Here is an 18,977-nt window from a genome sequence, read left to right on the forward strand (position 1 = left end):
TTATTAGCACATGATTAATTAAGTACAAGATAGGTATCCCGCGCGTTGCTGTGGAAGAATTGCGCGATAATATAATAGACATGAGTTCTAAAATTTTCTTTCTTACCTGCTATACGATTTTTTTTCATGTATTTATATATTTTTATACGTTTATCAGTTATCCAAAGATTCTAAATGATTGGGTTGTATGGTGTGCCTTTTGAGGGAAAGAGATGCAAATTGCACCCTTCATGAATCATCCAAAGGCTAAAAACAATGGAGGTGATGTGAAGAGATGCAATTTACACTATTGATGAATCATCCAAAGGCTAAAAAAAATTAAGATATGGCTTCATGAGAGAAGAAAGAATTAGCATTAACTACACTTAGTGGGGATAAACTTTATAGATATATAGGAATATAGGGTTACTATTTTTTAAAATAAAAAATCTTAAATTAATATGATATTTTAAAATAAATCTACTATGAAATTTTTTTCTGTGGCGGTGAGCCTGTGATATAGCTCGGTCTTCAGCAAAGCTCGGCGCCATGGATCCAGCCATTGATCTACTACACAACCCCACATTTCCGGCTAGTAATTGGGCTACATAGCCCACGAAAGCCCAGCTAAATCCAGGCCCACCATGACTAGGCCGGCCACCTTAGGCAAAGTCAGCCCACCACCAAATCGACACGCAGATCCCGGATCCTCGCCGGCCACCGTCCCCCTCACTCCTTCACCGCCGCCGTCCGCCGCCGACGCCGACCACCGTGCGCCGCGATCTTCACCGCCGCCCGCCGCCGGCTTCCCCCCACCGCCTTCCTTCCTGCTACTTCATCCCCATCGCCCGGCGCCACCTCCACTCCCGCCGCATGCTTCACCGCCGCTCGTCTCCCCGCCAGCCCTTCACCTCCGCCGACACCGATATGCGCTTGTGTGTTGATGTCGGGCGCCAGATTCTGGGCGTTACCACTGACTGCGGTTAATTTTGTTGGCTACATTGGTAATCTATTCATGACACGGGGAATTTTGTTATTACTGGATTTGGGGCTTTGTGGATGTGGATGAACAGTTCAGGGAAAAAAGAAATGACGAAAAGCAAAATTTATTTTCTTGCTTTTTTTGTTGAGTGCCTGATGTAGTGAATTGTTGATGCATGTTGACACGCGGCAAATGGAGATGACTGGAGCTCTTGGAGTTGGGAGGACCCTTCAAACTGGAGCTGCCCATAATGGTTTACCAGTTTGGTATGGTTTCCATTGATTCCAATAATCTCATTCACGTTTCGTTGCGTTGGCAAGTCTATGAGATCGTCTGAAAGTTGAATTGATTCTGGGTGCTTCGATTAATATCGCAAACAACTATCGAACTGTCATATGTTAACGTCAGAGTGTTGATGCATTTCTGGTGATAGCCATTCAGGACTGAAAACATGAAATTTGTGAAGAAACTGCTCTAAGGGGTTTCATCATGCTACTCTTCAAGATAAGCTATGAAAGTATTTCTGTACTTTGATGCCTTATTTCCACATTTTGATGTCTCATTAAGACACGACACGTTTACTAAACCTACACGAGAATTGGTTCTCTTTACACATGTCTAGAAATTTGAAGACCCGGATAATTACATTCCCGGTCTCGTACGCTTACGCACGGGCTTGTGTGTGCACATAAATGGCTAGAACATGACTCCGCCACCCACCAAAATGGCTTCTAGCTATATTTTGTTTGACAACTTGATTTCTGGAAAATTAAACGTAACGGCATCTCCTTCTGCGCTGGAATCAAACAGCCAAGGCTACTGTTGGAAGTCACGCAACCAATTATAACTTGCCTCTCTTGTCGTGTGTAAATGGTACTACGAGCATGACCACACTAGAGATTATGTAAGCTAACCACGCTTAGGGGTTAAATATACTTTTTCAAAAATAGAACACAAAAGAATAAGTAAAAATATGATTTTCGTTGCTTCACATGAAAATTAAGAAGGTGAGGGCCTGGGCGTGCCTACGAATTCTCAATGGAAAACATTTGTGAAATAGGAGATTTCTAGAAGAACTATGAGATACATTCCAAAAAGGACCACATAGGAAACTTTTTATCAGGTTTGAATCCTTTATAGTCCCTACTTTATTTTTGCATTGTTCTAAATGAGGTTCAAATGACAAATTGATCAGAATACATGTAATAAAGAAAAAATCATGCAGGCAAAGTCAAAATAAAGGAGAGTAATGTTAACGCACCTGGCAATGTGACAACAATCTCCACTTACATCTGATTATGTATCTACAAATGTGAACTACCTAGACAGAAAAATAAATACTCAATTAGGTTTAACTCAACATTCACATAAGGGTAAATGGTTTTCCAAAATAGGTTCGGCAGTTTTGAAACATGTCCATAATTTTACGTATAACTTCCGTGATAAGTTGCTTGACTTGTTGGCATGAGGCACATGGAATGTTCCAGAACAGCACACAATTCACAAGAACACTACTGTCCACACTCATGCCTCTCATGAGCAACCAGGTGGCCCACGGGGCCCACAGTATGCCACTTACATATTCCTTGTGTGCACACAAAAAAACAAACAGCAGAGGAAAACTAACTACAGGGTAGAAGCCAAGACGGAAAGGAAGGATCATAATTAGTTTAATAAAAAAAGATAAGAAAAAAACAAGGTTCTCAGTGTGGTGTTTGTCAGGACAGTGCAAAACTCCACTAAAGATGTGCTCATGTGCTGTACCTGTGTTCTATATTTAGTTCTTCTTGAGAGATAGAGATCAAGCAGAGGAGGCACCGCTAGGTGGTGTGTTCAGCGGGCTTTAGGAGGTTTTGGCAATGGAGATGGCTCTCCGGCCTCAAAGCCTTCTATGCCCTCGGAGCAGGCTGAAGGTCGTCATCCGGCCAGCTAGCAGTGCCAGCGGTGGTGGCCTCGCGCAGGTATGATTCAGTTTCAAGAAGTTCATGATTCCGGCTGCTCTTGCTTTTCTTGATTTGCTTGATCCACCAAGTGTTCGTCCTTCTGAAGGGGCATGCAAGATTATTTACTCAGTTACATGATCTCAAATATTAATATTTTGGTTGTGTTTCCTGTGGTTTTGATTCATTTCATCTTGGGAACATACTCTGGTGATGAAGGGGAAATTCATGTTATGGGGAGTTCTTTCCTGGACTTTCTTACGGTTGTTGATAGATTTGATTGAAATATTTTGGGAAATATTTCTGTGGTCAATGATCTTAATTCTCAAATTTAGATTAGGTTAAAACAACGGGACTGAAAGTTCCTTTCTGGAGATCGAAAGGTAGTTAATTCTACTCCATTTGTTAAAATTTCCCCCCAAGTACTTGTATATTTAGGTCTGCATAATCATTGAAAGATTTCCTCATCTGGGCTAATTCTGTTCAGTTTTGAAGTGAAGCCTAAAAGACCTTGTCCTCTTGTTTTGATTTGTTGGGTTCTTGTTTTGTAAGGAAAAATACCGCTCATTATGCACCCCCTTTTTTATCTACAGTTGAACATTATGCATTTACATTAATGTGAGAGGGTATCATCCATTCTAAACCGACATGCTAAGAAATATGGTTTCGGAGTGCAATTCAGTATAATTTTTTAAATATTTTTCTGACAGGAATTCTTTCAATAATTTTATATTGAGGATCTGAGAGGCATAGATTTTTTATAGTAAAATAACCTACATATTTCAAAACAGCAATATTGATTCAAATAATTCAATACTCCCTCCGTCCCTTTATAATTGTCGTTTGGGAGTTGTGCCCCCCTCACAAGCACAGATTCCTAGCGACTAATAAAAGGGGACAGAGGGAGTAAGTTCTTTTTATTGAAACATCTCGAGCTACAATATTTACTTTCTTTTCTTTTTCCAGTATTTCTTAATGACCAGGAGATATACTGGAAGCAGAATTGTTCGATGCATGGTTTCAAGTTCAGGTTTGTGTAGGATAGCTTCGTAAAAGCTTTATTAATTTTCTTATTTGCTATGCTAAGGTCATGTTTGTTAAAATTATATCATGCAGACTGTCCTAATAGGAAAGCAAAGAGGACGATTTCCCTTCATACGGAAGTCGCTTCTTCTAGGGGATATGCTCCGAGAATTGCTGCTGAATCAAGTATTCAGGAGCGAGAACATATTAATAGTGATGAAGAAACATTTGATACGTACAACAGATTACTACGTAATGAGTCAACAGAGTGGAAAAAGTTAGATACTACTGAAGTGGATTTGTCACAAGATGTTTCAAGCAGTTCAATGAGGAAAGTGGATGCGACGGATGAAGCTAAGCTAGATATACTTGAGGATGATTTGCCCAGAAATTTGTTGAACGGTGTAACAATGGGGGAAGTAGATATGTTGGATGAAGCTGGGGCAGAAGATGATGTATTTGAGGTGGACTTGTCAGCCTTGCATAATTCCACAGTGGGGAAAATGGATGCGGTAAATGAAGTTGGGACTGAAAATGACTTATTTGAGGTGGATCTGTCAGCATTGCATAGTGCTGCAGTGGGGAAGGTGGATGTAGTAGATGGAGCTAAAGCTAAAGAAGATTTGTTTGAGATGGATTCATTAGCATTGCACAGTGTTACAATGGGGAAGGTGGATGCAATAAATGCAGCTGGAGCTGAAGGAGACAAATTTGAGGTGGATCTGTCTGCGCTCGCGTCGAACAATTCAATGATAGAGGCAGTTAATGTGATGGATGAAGCTAAGGCTATAGAAGACACACTCGAGGTGGATTTGTCAGGAAATGCTACAAGCAGTTCAACATATGGGGAAGTTAAATTTGAGGTGGATTCATTAGGAAATACTTCAAGCACTGTAATGTATGGGCCAGCGGATGGAGCGTATGAACCTCGGTCCGATGAAGTCACTTTTAAGGTGGATTCATCAGAAAATGCGTCAAACAATGTAATGTATGGGAGAGCAGATGTGGTGGATGAATCTTGGGCTGATGAAGGCATATTTGAGGTGGATTTTTTTACAAATGCTTCAAGCGGCGCAGAATATGGAAAAGTGGATGTGGTGGATGAAGCTAAAACTGATGATTTCACATTTGAGATTGATTCATTAGAAAAAGATTCAAACAATAAAATGCATGGGAAAGCTCATATGGTGGATGAAGCTTGGGACGATGAAGCCATATTTGAGGTTGATTTGTTTGGAAATGCTTCAAGCATTCCGATATATGGGGAGGTGAATGTGTTGGATGAAGCTCGGGCTGATGATGGAAAATTTGAGGTTGACTTATTAGGGAATACTTCTAGCAATTCAACACATGAGGAAGTGGATGTGGTAGATGAAGCTCAAACAGGTGAAGCCACATTTGAGGTGGATTTGCTTGGAAATGCTTTAAGCAGTGCAATATATAAAGAAGTGCCTGTCATGGGTGGAGCTCAGGATGATGAAGTTGATGTAGATTTCTCAATAAATGCTTCAATCACCGAAACAGAAAAGGAAGCAGATGCAGTTGATGAAGCTAGAGTTGAAGATGAGACATTTGATATGGATTTAGTAGGTAAACAGATATCAATCGATTCTATGAATGATGATGTAGTTGAAGAAGGGACTAAACATCACAGATATCCAATGTTGTCTTCAGCATTCATAGAAGTCAAGACCATTCATGAAACACCTGTAAGTTTAAAGCCTGAACTTATGTCAGTTGTCATGGATCAGGAACAAGACAAACCAATTTCCAGCGTTTATCAACAAGAAGGATCAATTTTTAATTTGCATGCAGAAAACCAATCAACGGTAGATTTTCATGAACGGGAGCAAATGGCTATTACTTTTGATAAACAAAAGGAATCAGTTGCTAAACTCTCTAAAGAAGACCAACAGACTGCTGGTTTACCTGAGCAAAACATGTCCTTTGATGGTGTCCATAGGAAAAGCCAGTCAATTATTGGGCTCCCATTTCAACACCAATCAATTGTTAGTTCCCCTGAAAAATACCGATCAATTGTGGGTTTTCATGGACAAAATCAATCAATCATCAGCTCTCATAAACAAGACAAATCAATTGTTGGTGTTCCTAAAAAAATTCAATCCATTGTTGGTTCCACTAAGCATGATGATTCAATTGTTGGTTTCCGCAAACAAGACAGATCAATTGTTAGTGTGCCTGAGCAAAAACAATCAATAGTTGGTTTTCATAAACAAGATCTATCAATTGTTGCTGTCAGCGAACAAAATCTATCAATTGTTGCTATACCTAGAGAGAGTCAATCAAAGCAAATTTCTATTGTTCGGAGACATGATCCACTACATTTGAAGGAAGTGGAAACAAAGGATAGAGATGGCATATCTAAAAAATCTGGTGGTGACGATGATTTGCCACATATGCTCTTCGAAGAAGAGCTTTCACAGGTTGAAGATGTAGCAAGGGCAATCGCCTATAAAAAGCAGCATGAAGTTGATGTAATCTCTTTGACTCCAGATATCCAGGAGTCACCACAGGACAATATCGACCCACAAGAACTCCGAAGGATGCTCCAAGAACTTGCTGACCAGAATTGTTCAATGGGTAACAAGCTTTTCGTTTTTCCAGAGGCAGTGAAGGCTAATTCGACAATTGATGTATATTTGAATCGTAACCTATCGGCTTTGGCGAATGAGCCTGATGTCCACATCAAAGGAGCATTCAATAGTTGGAGATGGAGGCCTTTCACCGAAAGACTGCACAAGAGTGAATTGAGTGGGGATTGGTGGTCTTGCAAACTGCACATACCCAAGGAAGCTTATAGATTAGACTTTGTGTTCTTCAATGGTCGTTTAGTCTATGATAACAATGATAGTAATGATTTTGTGCTGCAAGTAGAAAGTACAATGGATGAAGATTCCTTTGAGGAGTTCTTGGTTGAAGAAAAGAAAAGAGAACTTGAGAGAGTTGCCACTGAAGAAGCTGAAAGGAGGAGGCATGCTGAAGAGCAGCAGCGAATGGGAGAACAAAGGGCTGCAGAACAAGCTGCCAGGGAACAGGCTAAGAAGGAGATAGAGTTGAAGAAGAACAAATTGCAAAATCTGTTGAGTTCAGCCAGAACACATGTTGATAATTTGTGGCACATAGAGCCTAGCACATATAGACAAGGGGACACTGTCAGATTGTACTATAACAGAAACTCAAGGCCGCTTATGCATAGTACTGAGATCTGGATGCATGGTGGTTGCAATAGTTGGACTGATGGACTCTCTATTGTTGAAAGACTTGTCGAATGTGATGACGAAAATGGTGATTGGTGGTATGCTAATGGTATGATATTACACATTTTTCTCTTACTTGGGTAGGAGTATATTAGAGCATCATAAGATACATTACCACATTAGCGTAGGGCTTCTAGAAAAAAAAATCCTTGTTCTAGTTATCTTGCACTCTTATTTTTTTGGTTTACTTGGGTAAGAATATATGTAATGCATTGCTTTTCGTTTTAAACAGTTCATATACCTGAAAAGGCCTTTGTATTGGACTGGGTTTTTGCTGACGGGCCACCTGGAAATGCAAGGAATTATGACAACAATGGTCGACAAGATTTTCATGCTATTCTTCCAAATGCCATGACTAACGAAGAATATTGGGTTGAAGAGGAAAACTGTATCTATACAAGGCTTCTCCACGAGATCAGAGAACGGGAGGAAGCTATTAAAATAAAGGTCAGTCAAAATAGAATCTTTAAATATGGACTTGGTTATTTGATCCAGAGTTTTACAACATGGTTCTGATGTATTTTGTTGGCTGACGAATTCTCTTGCAATTGTTCTATTTGTAATTAACTTGCGTAGAGCTAATGAACTTCACATGTGAAATCAGGTTTTTGACCAACCGATTACCTTCTTTTTTTTTGTGGGGATGTTTTTGACCAAATAAGTTACTATTTCACATCCTAAGACATGTTATAAAATTCATCCAAACTCAGTATTCTTTCAAATATACAATAATTAATTTGACCAGTTAGATCATTCTTCACTTTGAACTTGTGCCTTAAGCTGACTGTTTTGACCAAACGAATTGATGGCCCACCCAGTTAGCAGTTAGCACTATTTATTGGAACTTCTGTTATACCATATTATATTATTCAAGGAAAAATGTAGTTGTTCACTGTCATGTATATATCTTGATGTTTTGAACATCAGATATATGTTGTGAAGTCCTTCGGCTTACTATTCCCACTTTTTTGCTTGTACAGGTTGAGAAAAGAGCAAAAATGAAATCTGAGATGAAGGAAAAGACTATGAGAATGTTTCTACTTTCTCAGAAACACATTGTTTATACTGAACCACTTGAAATACGTGCTGGAACAACTGTGGATGTTCTATATAATCCTTCTAATACGGTGCTGAATGGAAAGCCAGAGGTTTGGTTTAGGTGGTCCTTTAACCGATGGATGCATCCAAGTGGTGTTTTACCACCCAAGAAGATGGTGAAAACAGAAGATGGTTGTCACTTAAAAGCGACAGGTTTGAGCTTGACTTGTTACATTGTTCCTTTTAATGCTGATAGATTTATATGATACATGTACTGATGTGCACTTTTATCCATTAATATATATTATTAAGTGCTACTGGACCATTAATTGATCAAGCACTGTTGAAGTATATGTCTAGCAATGTTCCAACTTTGATCCATAAATGGTATCTAGTACCAATTTTGAAACCTGAATCACAAGGTGACATAATTATACTATTCTGAAGAGCTAGCTAGTTTAGTGCCTAAATGAGCTACGACAATTCTGTAACTGGAGTTTTCTAAATGTTATAACTGCAAAAAATCTAGCTGGTTTACTGTAGACATAATTCATTATAATATCTAGTATATCGCAGTCTAACCCAGAAGAGCTCAAAATTTCAAACTACTTTGGATTATTACTCAACTCTTGGTAAAAGGTGGCAATTTGGTGATTAAACTCAATAATGTCCTGTCAAAATTTACCTTTTATGTTTAACTTATTTTGGAACTTTGGTTGGTATATCGTTCAGTTTACTCAATATTACAGTGTAATACATTTTTTCCCTTCCATATTCATTAGTCCCTGTTATGTTCCTTCTCCAGTTAGTGTTCCATCGGATGCTTATATGATGGACTTTGTTTTCTCTGAGTCGGAAGAAGGTGGAATCTATGACAACAGGAATGGGACAGACTATCATATTCCTGTTTCTGGTTCCAATGCAAAGGAGCCTCCCATTCATATTGTCCATATAGCGGTTGAGATGGCACCCATTGCAAAGGTAAGCCATATTACCATGTAAAATTTTCTGTGGCTAGCAACAGTGCTAGACATCAACACTTGCCAAGTTATCTGTTATTTCTATGTGCATAAAGTAATGCCATACTCTGTAATCTCCAATTACAGGTTGGAGGCCTTGCTGACGTTGTCACAAGTCTTTCACGTGCAATTCAAGAGTTAGGCCATCATGTTGAGGTTATTCTCCCGAAATATAATTTTATGAATCAAAGCAATGTAAGTTCAAGTAGCACAACAGCCTATGTTTCTCCTATTATATAATATATTATTTATTTATTTTCGGTTTCTGTGGTGGTTTTGTCGCTAAGAAACTCAAATCGAAGAGCTCTCTATTTTAAGAGAGTCTATTACGATACTGTATATGGATGTGCTCCGTGTTGTCCTTCCTTTCTCAGTTAGTTAGGATTTGTGTTAGATATGTGGATTGCTGTCAAATATTCGAAATGTACCTTAATATATCATATACAATTCTAGTTCTAAATTTTGTATTATTTGAAAAAAAATAACTTTTTCATGTCTTGTCCTTGATGCACAAGAACTATGGAGGCAAAGAGGACTTGTCAAGTGTAGCAGAGAACTCAAGAATATAGAAAAGTGGATTTTATATCTTGTATGAACCATGTTTCATCCGTTTCAATGCAGGTGAAGAATTTGCATGTACGTCAAAGCTTTTCTTTGGGTGGTACAGAAATTAAAGTGTGGTTTGGACTAGTTGAAGACCTGTCTGTTTACTTCTTGGAACCTCAAAATGGGTATGTTGCATCTCATTCTTCACACAAACATAGCTATTAGTCTATTACTCTTGTTTCACGAAAACCATCATCCCTAATCCTTATACTAGCTAATGCACAGTTCACTAAGCCTAAGATGCAGGGTATGATATCCTTCTAAAAACCAATTGTTGGTTCCTGTCGAGTACAAGAGCTAACTTAGTACTCCCTCTGTTTTTTAATAGATGACGCCGTTGACTTTTTCTCACATGTTTGACCATTCGTCTTATTCAAAAATTTTATGCAAATGTATACGATATAAATCACACTTAAAGAACTATGAGTGATAAAACAACTCATAACAAAATAAATTATAATTCCGTAAATATTTTGAATAAGACGAATGGTCAAACATGTGAGAAAGTCAACGGCGTCATCTATTAAAAAACGGAGGTAGTACCAGTTATTCAAACCTTGGCCAGTTTAGGCCCTTCTTTTGATCCCTCCTTCCACTGCAGTATGCATATTATTATTTTTTTTCAAGTATGTGATACAAATCTGAAATCTAAATATAAGAATTAAAGGTACAATCACCAAATGCAACCCACCAGAAGTATAATGATTTCGATTTTTTTTTTCATTTTTAGTCTTCAATATCATTCTCTTTCTTTGTTTCCATGTTTTGCCTCAGCTGGTAGTCTGAGCAGAATAGTTCTGTTCTAAGCTTAGATTGCAAAATTGTTTTTGAGAATCCATGTAATGTGTTTTGCCGCTCCTTAGCATGGATGGTGGTTTAAATCTTTTCCCTTAATACGAAGATATGCAAATCTTTTTCTTAGTTTGGGTCGCAAAATTGTTTGTGATTTTTTTGAGAATGTTATGCACTGATCATGATTCTACTTCAGTTATTAGAATTGGTATCTTTAGTCCTCTAACCTTGACCAAACAATTGTGACCTATTCAGCTCTTTGACTAGGCATAAGGACCTAGCCAGGGTTAAAGAGTTTGCTGGTTCGAGCTCAAATCAGGATATCTGAGAACAACCTGGCCTTGCCCTTTCTCAGCCTATATTGGCCTTTACTGGGAACACAAATTGCTTGGGTAGCATTAGTATTTAGCTAGTTTATATTTATTTCGATTTTTGCTCTACCATATCCATGAACTGCAAGTTCTCTACACAACTTCATGGCGCTGAATTGACAGAAGAACATTTGTAAGATGCACCAGGGCTTAGGTGATTACACCACACTGTACTATAATTCATACACATGCTAGTATAATTATTTACTCCTGACTGGTTCAGTTCCTGTATGATGATTTCAGTTATCGCAGGAACTGTTTTGGAGATTGTTTCCTTGTAGGTGGCTTCACAGAATAATCAATTTGGCATGTCTTGTGGCAGGATGTTTGGGGGTGGATGGGTATATGGAGGGAACGATGCTGGCAGATTTGGCTTGTTCTGTCAGTCTGCTCTAGAGTTCCTCCTTCAGAGTGGATCTTCTCCAGTAAGTATTTCTCTAATTGAAAACTTCCAAGTCCAAAATCAGTGATAAAAGAGAATTTTTTACTTTTGGTAATAAATATATTGTTTTTTCCTCTTGATATTTTCTTCACGTTCTTGTTTTCCATGCTTGCATTTCATTATGTCAAAACATGTTTAAGTCACTGACTTATTTGCTGCATTAGCCTTTTCTTTCCCAGTCACTTTTTCACCTTACATTCACTTTACTCCTCTTTTCAAAAAGAGTGACATTTTATCGTCCTGACAGCATATAATACACTGCCATGATTGGTCAAGTGCACCAGTTGCCTGGCTATACAAGGAACACTATGCAGAATCCAGGTTGGCAACTGCCCGGATTATATTTACCATCCATAATCTTGAGTTTGGAGCACATTTTATTGGAAAAGCAATGACATACTGCGACAAAGCCACAACTGTGAGTGCCTGATTGTCTTGAAGAGTTTTATCATCTAGTTTGGTGCATTTTCATGTTATATGAAAAATAAAATTATTTTCATATGTTCAAACATCTTCATGTCTGTCTTGCCATACCTTGCAGGTTTCTCACACGTATTCAAAGGAAGTCGCAGGTCATGGTGCCATAGCTCCTCATCGTGGAAAATTCTATGGAATTCTCAATGGAATTGATCCAGATATCTGGGATCCATATACTGATAACTTCATCCCGGTATAGTCATGATAGTCGAATACATTTTTATACAACTACCAGTCCATATGTATTTGATCTTGGTAAACTAAAACAAAGTTTGCTTGGGTTGCCAATTATGCGCACTCATAAGATTATCACTTTAACTAATACTTTTGTGATAGTTGTCCTAATATGTAATTATTGAAAGTGCAAATGCACACTGATGCCACAGTATTGCCCCAAACATTTTTCATGTTTTGCTTATTTCATCCTATGTCAGATGCATTATACTTCTGAAAATGTGGTTGAAGGCAAGAATGCTGCAAAGAGAGCATTGCAGCAGAGGTTTGGACTGCAGCAGACTGATGTCCCCATTGTTGGAATCATCACTCGTCTGACAGCCCAGAAGGGTATCCACCTCATTAAACATGCACTTCATCGGACACTTGAACGCAATGGACAGGTTAATCATTTGATGACAATCTTCTAGTGTCTCCCTAGAACTTGCTTTTCCCTTTCGCAATTATTTTTGCCGACCTATCTGAAACAAGTGATGTGTTTGCTTTTTAGGTGGTTTTGCTTGGTTCAGCTCCAGATCCTCGGATACAGAGTGATTTCTGCAGATTGGCTGATAGTCTTCATGGTGAAAACCATGGCAGGGTTAGACTATGTTTAACTTATGACGAGCCTCTCTCACACCTGGTCAGTTCCAATATCCTACACCATCAAATTGGTCTAAAAAAATTGTTGCTGGCTAATAATTTCAGTGATTCTGCTACAGATATATGCTGGCTCTGACTTCATCCTTGTTCCATCCATCTTTGAACCTTGCGGTTTGACTCAACTTGTTGCCATGCGCTATGGATCCATCCCTATTGTTCGGAAAACCGGAGGTGAGTGTACATAATAACATGTACATATATGAGCTTTCTTACTGACCTCAAGGACCATAAAAATGCTTTACATACATAGATAGCTTACTGGTACTCCTATGATTCATTCTCTCCTTTCTTTGCACATCATGAGCTGAACGTGAATCCTATTTTCTTCACGCGCAGGACTTTACGACACTGTTTTCGACGTAGACCATGACAAAGACCGGGCTCGAGTTCTAGGCCTTGAACCAAATGGGTTCAGCTTTGATGGAGCTGACTGTAATGGTGTGGATTACGCCCTGAACAGGCAAGTACCTCCACACCTCACAATTGTGTGAATGCACAATTGAGCTGAACATAATCGTACAGAACCCCGAGCCAAATTCATCATGTGACATCCGTGTGGTTTGTGTGCTTGGTGGTCTATTGTTTATGTGTCTTCCATGTAATCGCAAACAAAAAAAGAAGAAGAATTATCTTCCCTAATTCAATCATATATTATCTTATTCATGCAATGTTTGCTACCCTTTTGCAGAGCAATCTCTTCTTGGTTTGAAGCCCGCGGTTGGTTCCACTCCCTCTGCAAAAGGGTCATGGAGCAAGACTGGTCCTGGAACCGGCCTGCCCTGGACTACATTGAACTGTACCATTCAGCTCACAAATTTTGAGGCCCCCATCCAACGGTGGCAAGAGAAAGCAAGCATTGGCAGATACTACAAATTAAATGAAACATGGCTCAAAGTTAAAATATTTTATCTGAGCTGCAGATACAAATTAACTCAAACATGGTTCAAAGTTAAGATCTTTTATCTGAGCTACACATATATATGCAGAATAAAGACTCTTTACAGCATGCATAAACAATTGTGGGAGTATGTATCAGCTATGTTTCCTATTCTCAGTTTTAATTATGAATACTTGATTTAGTACCAGAACCGTGTACATATGTTTGCAAAATTGCAAGTAAAATGAAGGTGTAGAACTATAATGTTGTTCTATGGTTTCTTTTGCGCTACATCTGGACTATGGCTATGGCGTGGCTGTGTATGCCTTGCAAGAGAAATATTCCCAATGACAATATATGGCTGCTCAATTGGCTTCCAGGTCATCCTGGCCAGAATTTGCATATATTTTGAGACAATTTGGCAATACGGTACATCCATGTGTGACCAATGCATTTTAAAGAGAGAAATTTCGCAAGTTTTTTTTTCCGGAATGAGCGAAGGAGGTCATTTAATGTAATTAAGATAGGAAGAAATTTGCGAGAGAGAGTACGGTGACCGAACGAATTCTGGCTTGCAAGTGCGTAGTTGACCTAAATGGTGCGGCTTTGCTTGCGTGAGATGCTGCTGAATCACTTGGCTGATTTAGGTCACAAGCCGTGTTCCAGAATTCTTTCAAACGCATGAAGTATTTGTTCGGTTTCCGTAAAATTCCTCAAAGAAATCCTCGGTTCCAAAAGAGGCTTCTTGATATTCTACTTCAAACTGCAAAACCATCACGATTCCTAAAGCCAGTGTCTCCTTGTAATTCACGTTAAACAACATCGACTCTCTCTCTCTCTTCTCAAAACTCAAAAAACTAATACTAGCACTAATCAAAATTAAATTCCTGCTACTAATTAACCACAATCAAGTCGAATAGATTTGGGAGTCGAGAAGTACTCTGCATCTAATACTCGTTCCATTCCAAAATAAGTATAGATTTACACTGTTTATATACAACATTTAACCGTTTGTCTTATTTGAAAGTTTATTATGATTAGTAACTTTGTTATTATTAGATAATAAAACATAAATAACTCTTTTTGTGTGACTAATTTTTTAATATCTTCATAAATTTTTTAAATAAGATGAACGGTCCAACGTTGGACACGAATATCTACGGCTACACTTATTTTAGGATGGAGGTAATATATTATAACTAGTTATTAATTAATTAATCAAATCAAATAGAATTGGAATTGGAATTTGGAAGGTGAGAAGTTAGCTTGCTTGGGGCAACCAGGTAGAGTAGACTCAGACCTGGTTTTTGCTTTTAAATTAAGTTTCCGAGTACAATACGTTGCGTGCGCGTAGCAATTTAACCAAGCCCCCCAACCCCTTTCCCCTCTCCCTATCCCTATCTCTTCTCGTCTTCCTCCGCTTCACGCCGCAAACAACCAACCAACCACTTCCTCCTCCTCCTCCTCCGCCGCCGCGATCCCCAATCCGATCTCGTAAGTCTTCTCCGCCCCTAGCTGTCGATCGATCGATAGATTATTCGATTATACGATCGCCGAATTTGGTGGTGTTCTTTTTTTTTTTTTTGGGTCTACTCGTCGATCTGAGCCGTGAGGGTTTGTTGCGAGATTGGCGTGCTGTGTTGTGGGGTGGTGTTGATTTTTTGTGTTTGTTTGCAGGAAAGGTAGTAGTGAAGAAAGCAAGGCAGGGCGCGCGTGATGGCGAGGAGCTCGTTCAAGCTGGAGCACCCACTCGGTTCGTCTCACCTCTTCTCCTTTCCTTTTCTTTTCTTTTTGTCGATATCGATGTATCTGTGTGCTGTTTGATGGATTGTTGTAGCTGTTTTGCGTGAATACTTATGGACTTGGGAGGAGGGCCGATATGGTGTGGGGATTGTTTAGTTTTGTAGCTAGATGATGGTCAGTTTGCTTGTTAGGTTTTGGTGTCACTTTTTGTTTGTAGAATCTCAATCTATCCCCTTCTATATGGTTGATTTCTACATATACGTATGTAGAGGAGATGTGAATGATCTGTGGTTGATTGATGGCTAATTTATTGAATGATGCCGCCTTTTATCAATTCTTAGCGCATATCTTACCATGATCTGTTTATTTTACCCTGCCCATTGGCAAAATTTATTGAATGATACCGCCTTTTATCAATTCTTAGCGCATAACATCTTATCAACAGAATTACTTGGTTATGTGTGGTATAATTGAAGATCTCACTCTGTTTATGCCATGTGTTGTGTCGCAGAAAGGAGGCAGGCTGAGGCCAACCGCATCAGGGAGAAGTATCCCGATAGAATTCCTGTAAGTTGGATGGATTCTTGTTGCTTGTGGTGTTCGCTTACTTTGTCATGATTATTTTGTTCTTATGTGAAGCAACTTCCTGTGATTAAATATAGGTCATTGTTGAGAAGGCTGAGAGGAGTGACATTCCTGACATTGACAAAAAGAAGTCAGTTCTCAACCATTTTACTTTTAAGAATAAATCTAGTGCCACTTTATCTCTATTTGTTTTGGCAAGTTATGTTGACACTTCATTTTTTATGCTGCTGAAAATAGTTTTAGCAAATTATACCAGGTGCCAAAATTTTGTATTTACCAATAGGTTGATTGCTTTGGTTTTCAATTATTCCATTGCCAATCATGCCCTCCAGTCCTATTGCTTCAAGTTTTCAAAGACTAAAAAAAGTCTTAAATCAAGATTATTTTTTCTTTTGGTGTGTGTGCAAGTTCTCAATGAAAGCTAATTATGTACTCCACTTGGGCATATTCTTTTCTTGTACCAGTACCCAAATTCCAATACTGATGAGAAATTATTTTAGTCCTGTCTATCATACTTGATAACTCTTGCATCCTGTAATGGCAGCAAAACCACTGTTGACCAACCACCATATGTTCTTTTTTATCTATATGCAGGTACCTTGTTCCCGCTGACCTCACGGTTGGACAGTTTGTGTATGTTGTTCGGAAGCGGATCAAGCTCAGTGCTGAGAAGGCAATCTTCATCTTCGTCAAGAACACGCTTCCACCAACAGGTATGGCAATATGAGCTCTGGGAGCACTCAGTTCAACATCAACATAAAAAAAAATCATAATTGCGTGATCCCTAAAATGCCTTGTTGCATTGCTCCTACAGCTGCCCTGATGTCCGCTATCTATGAGGAGAACAAGGATGAGGACGGCTTCCTCTACATGACCTACAGCGGGGAGAACACCTTCGGCCTGTTTGTCTGAGTGGCAGCAATCATCAATTCGACAATGCCTCGTGTAAATAGGCATCTAAAAAAAACCTCTGTATATAATCTGGTCTAGCAGCATGTTCCAAATCCCTTAGCATCTTATTGTCAAAAACCTACCCTGTAATCATCAAAGCACACGGTGCTCTTAGTACATTAACAACTGTCTGGTCTGTTCTTTCTGTTCAACAAGTTGCATAATTGCATTGCTTCAGTGTTCTCTCTGAAGCTGCTATTCTAACAAACTGAAATCCATACTTGTGTGTTCTGTGCCATACTCTGTCCCTAAAAAATCAACTCTTAGCTGCGAACCTGAATGTAGGCAAAAATTACTTCCAGCTTACATTCAGGTTCATAACCAGACGTTGATATTTTGTGACGGAGGGAGTATATATGCATGTGTTTTTGTTGAGGTGCCTGATTCCGGTGACGATTTCAACGGAGAACCTGGAGTTCTGGACAGGAGGTCAGGAAACTTGTCCAGGGCCCTGTGATGCAGTGGCCTTCAGCCTTAAGCTCCACATGTTGGATCGGATCTACTACTACTACTCCGTAAATGGGAATTTGGCATCATCAAATCAGTGCATTGCATTGCAACATTCTCCCAGGCATTGTGATGTCTGATATGACACCAGATGATACGGTTTGAGCTGGCATAGGATTACTACCGACCCCATTGTTTCACTTATTCATATGCTTATTTAAAACGCTTATTAATAATTTAAAAAATTATTTGTGAGTAAAATTTTTATATACATGTCCTTAGCGACTCAAAAGTAAATGTTGTAAAATAAACTACGATGATATTTTTTTTTCAAAATTAAGTTCTAAAATTAAATTTTAGCTTATAATCATAAGCATAAGCCAAACAATAAGATCCTACTATATTTGAGTAGTCATAGGATGACTTCTACTCCCTCCGTCCCCTAATATAAGGGATTTTGACATTTTGCTTTCCTTGTTTGACCACTCGTTTTATATTTTTTGTAAATATAAAAAATAAAAAGTTGTGCTTAAAGTACTCTGGATAATAAAGTAAGTCACAAATAAAATAAATAATAATTTCAAAATTTTCTGAATAAGACGAATGGTCAAACAGTGCAAGTAAAATGTCAAAATCCCTTATATTAAGGGACGGAGGGAGTATGTATTACCTCCAAAATATAGTAACTTTAAGACGAGATTAGATACCACGAAAATATATTCTTAACTCTATGTATTAGGTTGTTATATTTTTTTAACAGAGAGTAGTATCAATTCAAAGTGGATTAATTACTCTTTCCGTCTTAAAGTATAATAACTTCTAAGATTCAAAATTTATCCCCAAACAAACAACTTTTCACCTACATTTCATTCTCAATCGACTACAATCTTCCACTCCATATATTTTATTTTCTCTACCAATCACATTCTTTTTCATTTAACTTCACACTCTCTCTTAAAACTTTTATATTTTGATACGGAGGTAGTACAAAATTTCTGATCGGTTGATGTGCAGTGGCAAAAGAGCTCATGAGACATTCCACTGCACAGACAATCTGGGCCTTCTTACATGGACTGGCACAATTTAACATATTCCAAGCTGTGCCTGGTGGATGTAGGGATGCAAGTAGGTCAACCCGTAAATCCACTTATATGCAAAATAAGTAGATATTTACGGGTTTACCTTACTAATTTGGTTTATAAATGGGTTTATGGGTCGACCCATTTGCATCTCTAGGTGCGATAAGTCAAGCCACGACATGAAAATGGGTTACCACTTATTTGACGTATAAGTAGATTGGCGGGTCCGTTTAATTGCATCCCTGCACCGGCCATCCATCCTCCATTTCGACGCCGCCGCGGACCGGAGCTCCCCAGCTATGGCGTTCATCTGTGGATCAGTAATTAATCACCTTCTGACTAAACAAGAAAAAGCATCTCATATACAGAGGTAATCAAACTGAAAGCGACGATCGAAACTGCAGGTACTTTTTTTTAACAAATCTTCTTATTTTCAGGATCCATATATACGCGAAGTATACTGAATTTTATT

The 18,977-nt window shown here is 38.7% G+C and overlaps 2 protein-coding genes across 2 annotated transcripts; both read left to right on the forward strand.

Moving 5' to 3' along the window:
- Nucleotides 1-1,103: 1,103 nt before the first annotated feature.
- Nucleotides 1,104-13,991, forward strand: LOC9268758 (soluble starch synthase 3a, chloroplastic/amyloplastic-like). Its single transcript, XM_015795182.3, has 17 exons — nucleotides 1,104-1,227; nucleotides 2,743-2,922; nucleotides 3,868-3,931; nucleotides 4,018-7,251; nucleotides 7,435-7,649; nucleotides 8,183-8,453; nucleotides 9,046-9,221; nucleotides 9,347-9,454; nucleotides 9,881-9,990; nucleotides 11,351-11,453; nucleotides 11,718-11,888; nucleotides 12,012-12,140; nucleotides 12,382-12,564; nucleotides 12,672-12,803; nucleotides 12,883-12,994; nucleotides 13,160-13,283; nucleotides 13,512-13,991. The coding sequence occupies exons 2-17, from the start codon at nucleotides 2,821-2,823 to the stop codon at nucleotides 13,642-13,644; spliced, it is 5,367 nt and encodes a 1,788-aa protein (XP_015650668.1). The 5' UTR covers nucleotides 1,104-1,227; nucleotides 2,743-2,820; the 3' UTR covers nucleotides 13,645-13,991.
- A 1,098-nt stretch (nucleotides 13,992-15,089) lies between these two features.
- On the forward strand, nucleotides 15,090-17,197 carry LOC4344857 (autophagy-related protein 8C-like). The gene is made up of 6 exons (NM_001403493.1): nucleotides 15,090-15,194; nucleotides 15,378-15,453; nucleotides 15,955-16,010; nucleotides 16,106-16,158; nucleotides 16,623-16,741; nucleotides 16,843-17,197. Exons 2-6 carry the CDS (start codon nucleotides 15,417-15,419, stop codon nucleotides 16,938-16,940), a joined length of 363 nt encoding a protein of 120 aa, NP_001390422.1. The 5' UTR covers nucleotides 15,090-15,194; nucleotides 15,378-15,416; the 3' UTR covers nucleotides 16,941-17,197.
- The last annotated feature ends 1,780 nt before the right edge of the window (nucleotides 17,198-18,977 follow it).

This window comes from Oryza sativa, chromosome 8, assembly GCF_034140825.1.
Source record: "Oryza sativa Japonica Group chromosome 8, ASM3414082v1".
NCBI lineage: Eukaryota > Viridiplantae > Streptophyta > Magnoliopsida > Poales > Poaceae > Oryza > Oryza sativa.

What these genes read in the sequence shown, in the direction of transcription:
- LOC9268758 (XM_015795182.3), top strand. Translation starts at nt 2,821, where the DNA reads ATGGAGATGGCTCTCCGGCCTCAAAGCCTTCTATGCCCTCGGAGCAGG. An exon ending in ATGCATGGTTTCAAGTTCAG is followed by an intron (nt 3,932 to 4,017) that starts GTTTGTGTAGGA and finishes TATATCATGCAG; the next exon opens with ACTGTCCTAATAGGAAAGCA. An exon ending in ACGAGCCTCTCTCACACCTG is followed by an intron (nt 12,804 to 12,882) that starts GTCAGTTCCAAT and finishes ATTCTGCTACAG; the next exon opens with ATATATGCTGGCTCTGACTT.
- LOC4344857 (NM_001403493.1), top strand. Translation starts at nt 15,417, where the DNA reads ATGGCGAGGAGCTCGTTCAAGCTGGAGCACCCACTCG. An exon ending in AGTATCCCGATAGAATTCCT is followed by an intron (nt 16,011 to 16,105) that starts GTAAGTTGGATG and finishes GATTAAATATAG; the next exon opens with GTCATTGTTGAGAAGGCTGA. An exon ending in CCTGACATTGACAAAAAGAA is followed by an intron (nt 16,159 to 16,622) that starts GTCAGTTCTCAA and finishes ATCTATATGCAG; the next exon opens with GTACCTTGTTCCCGCTGACC.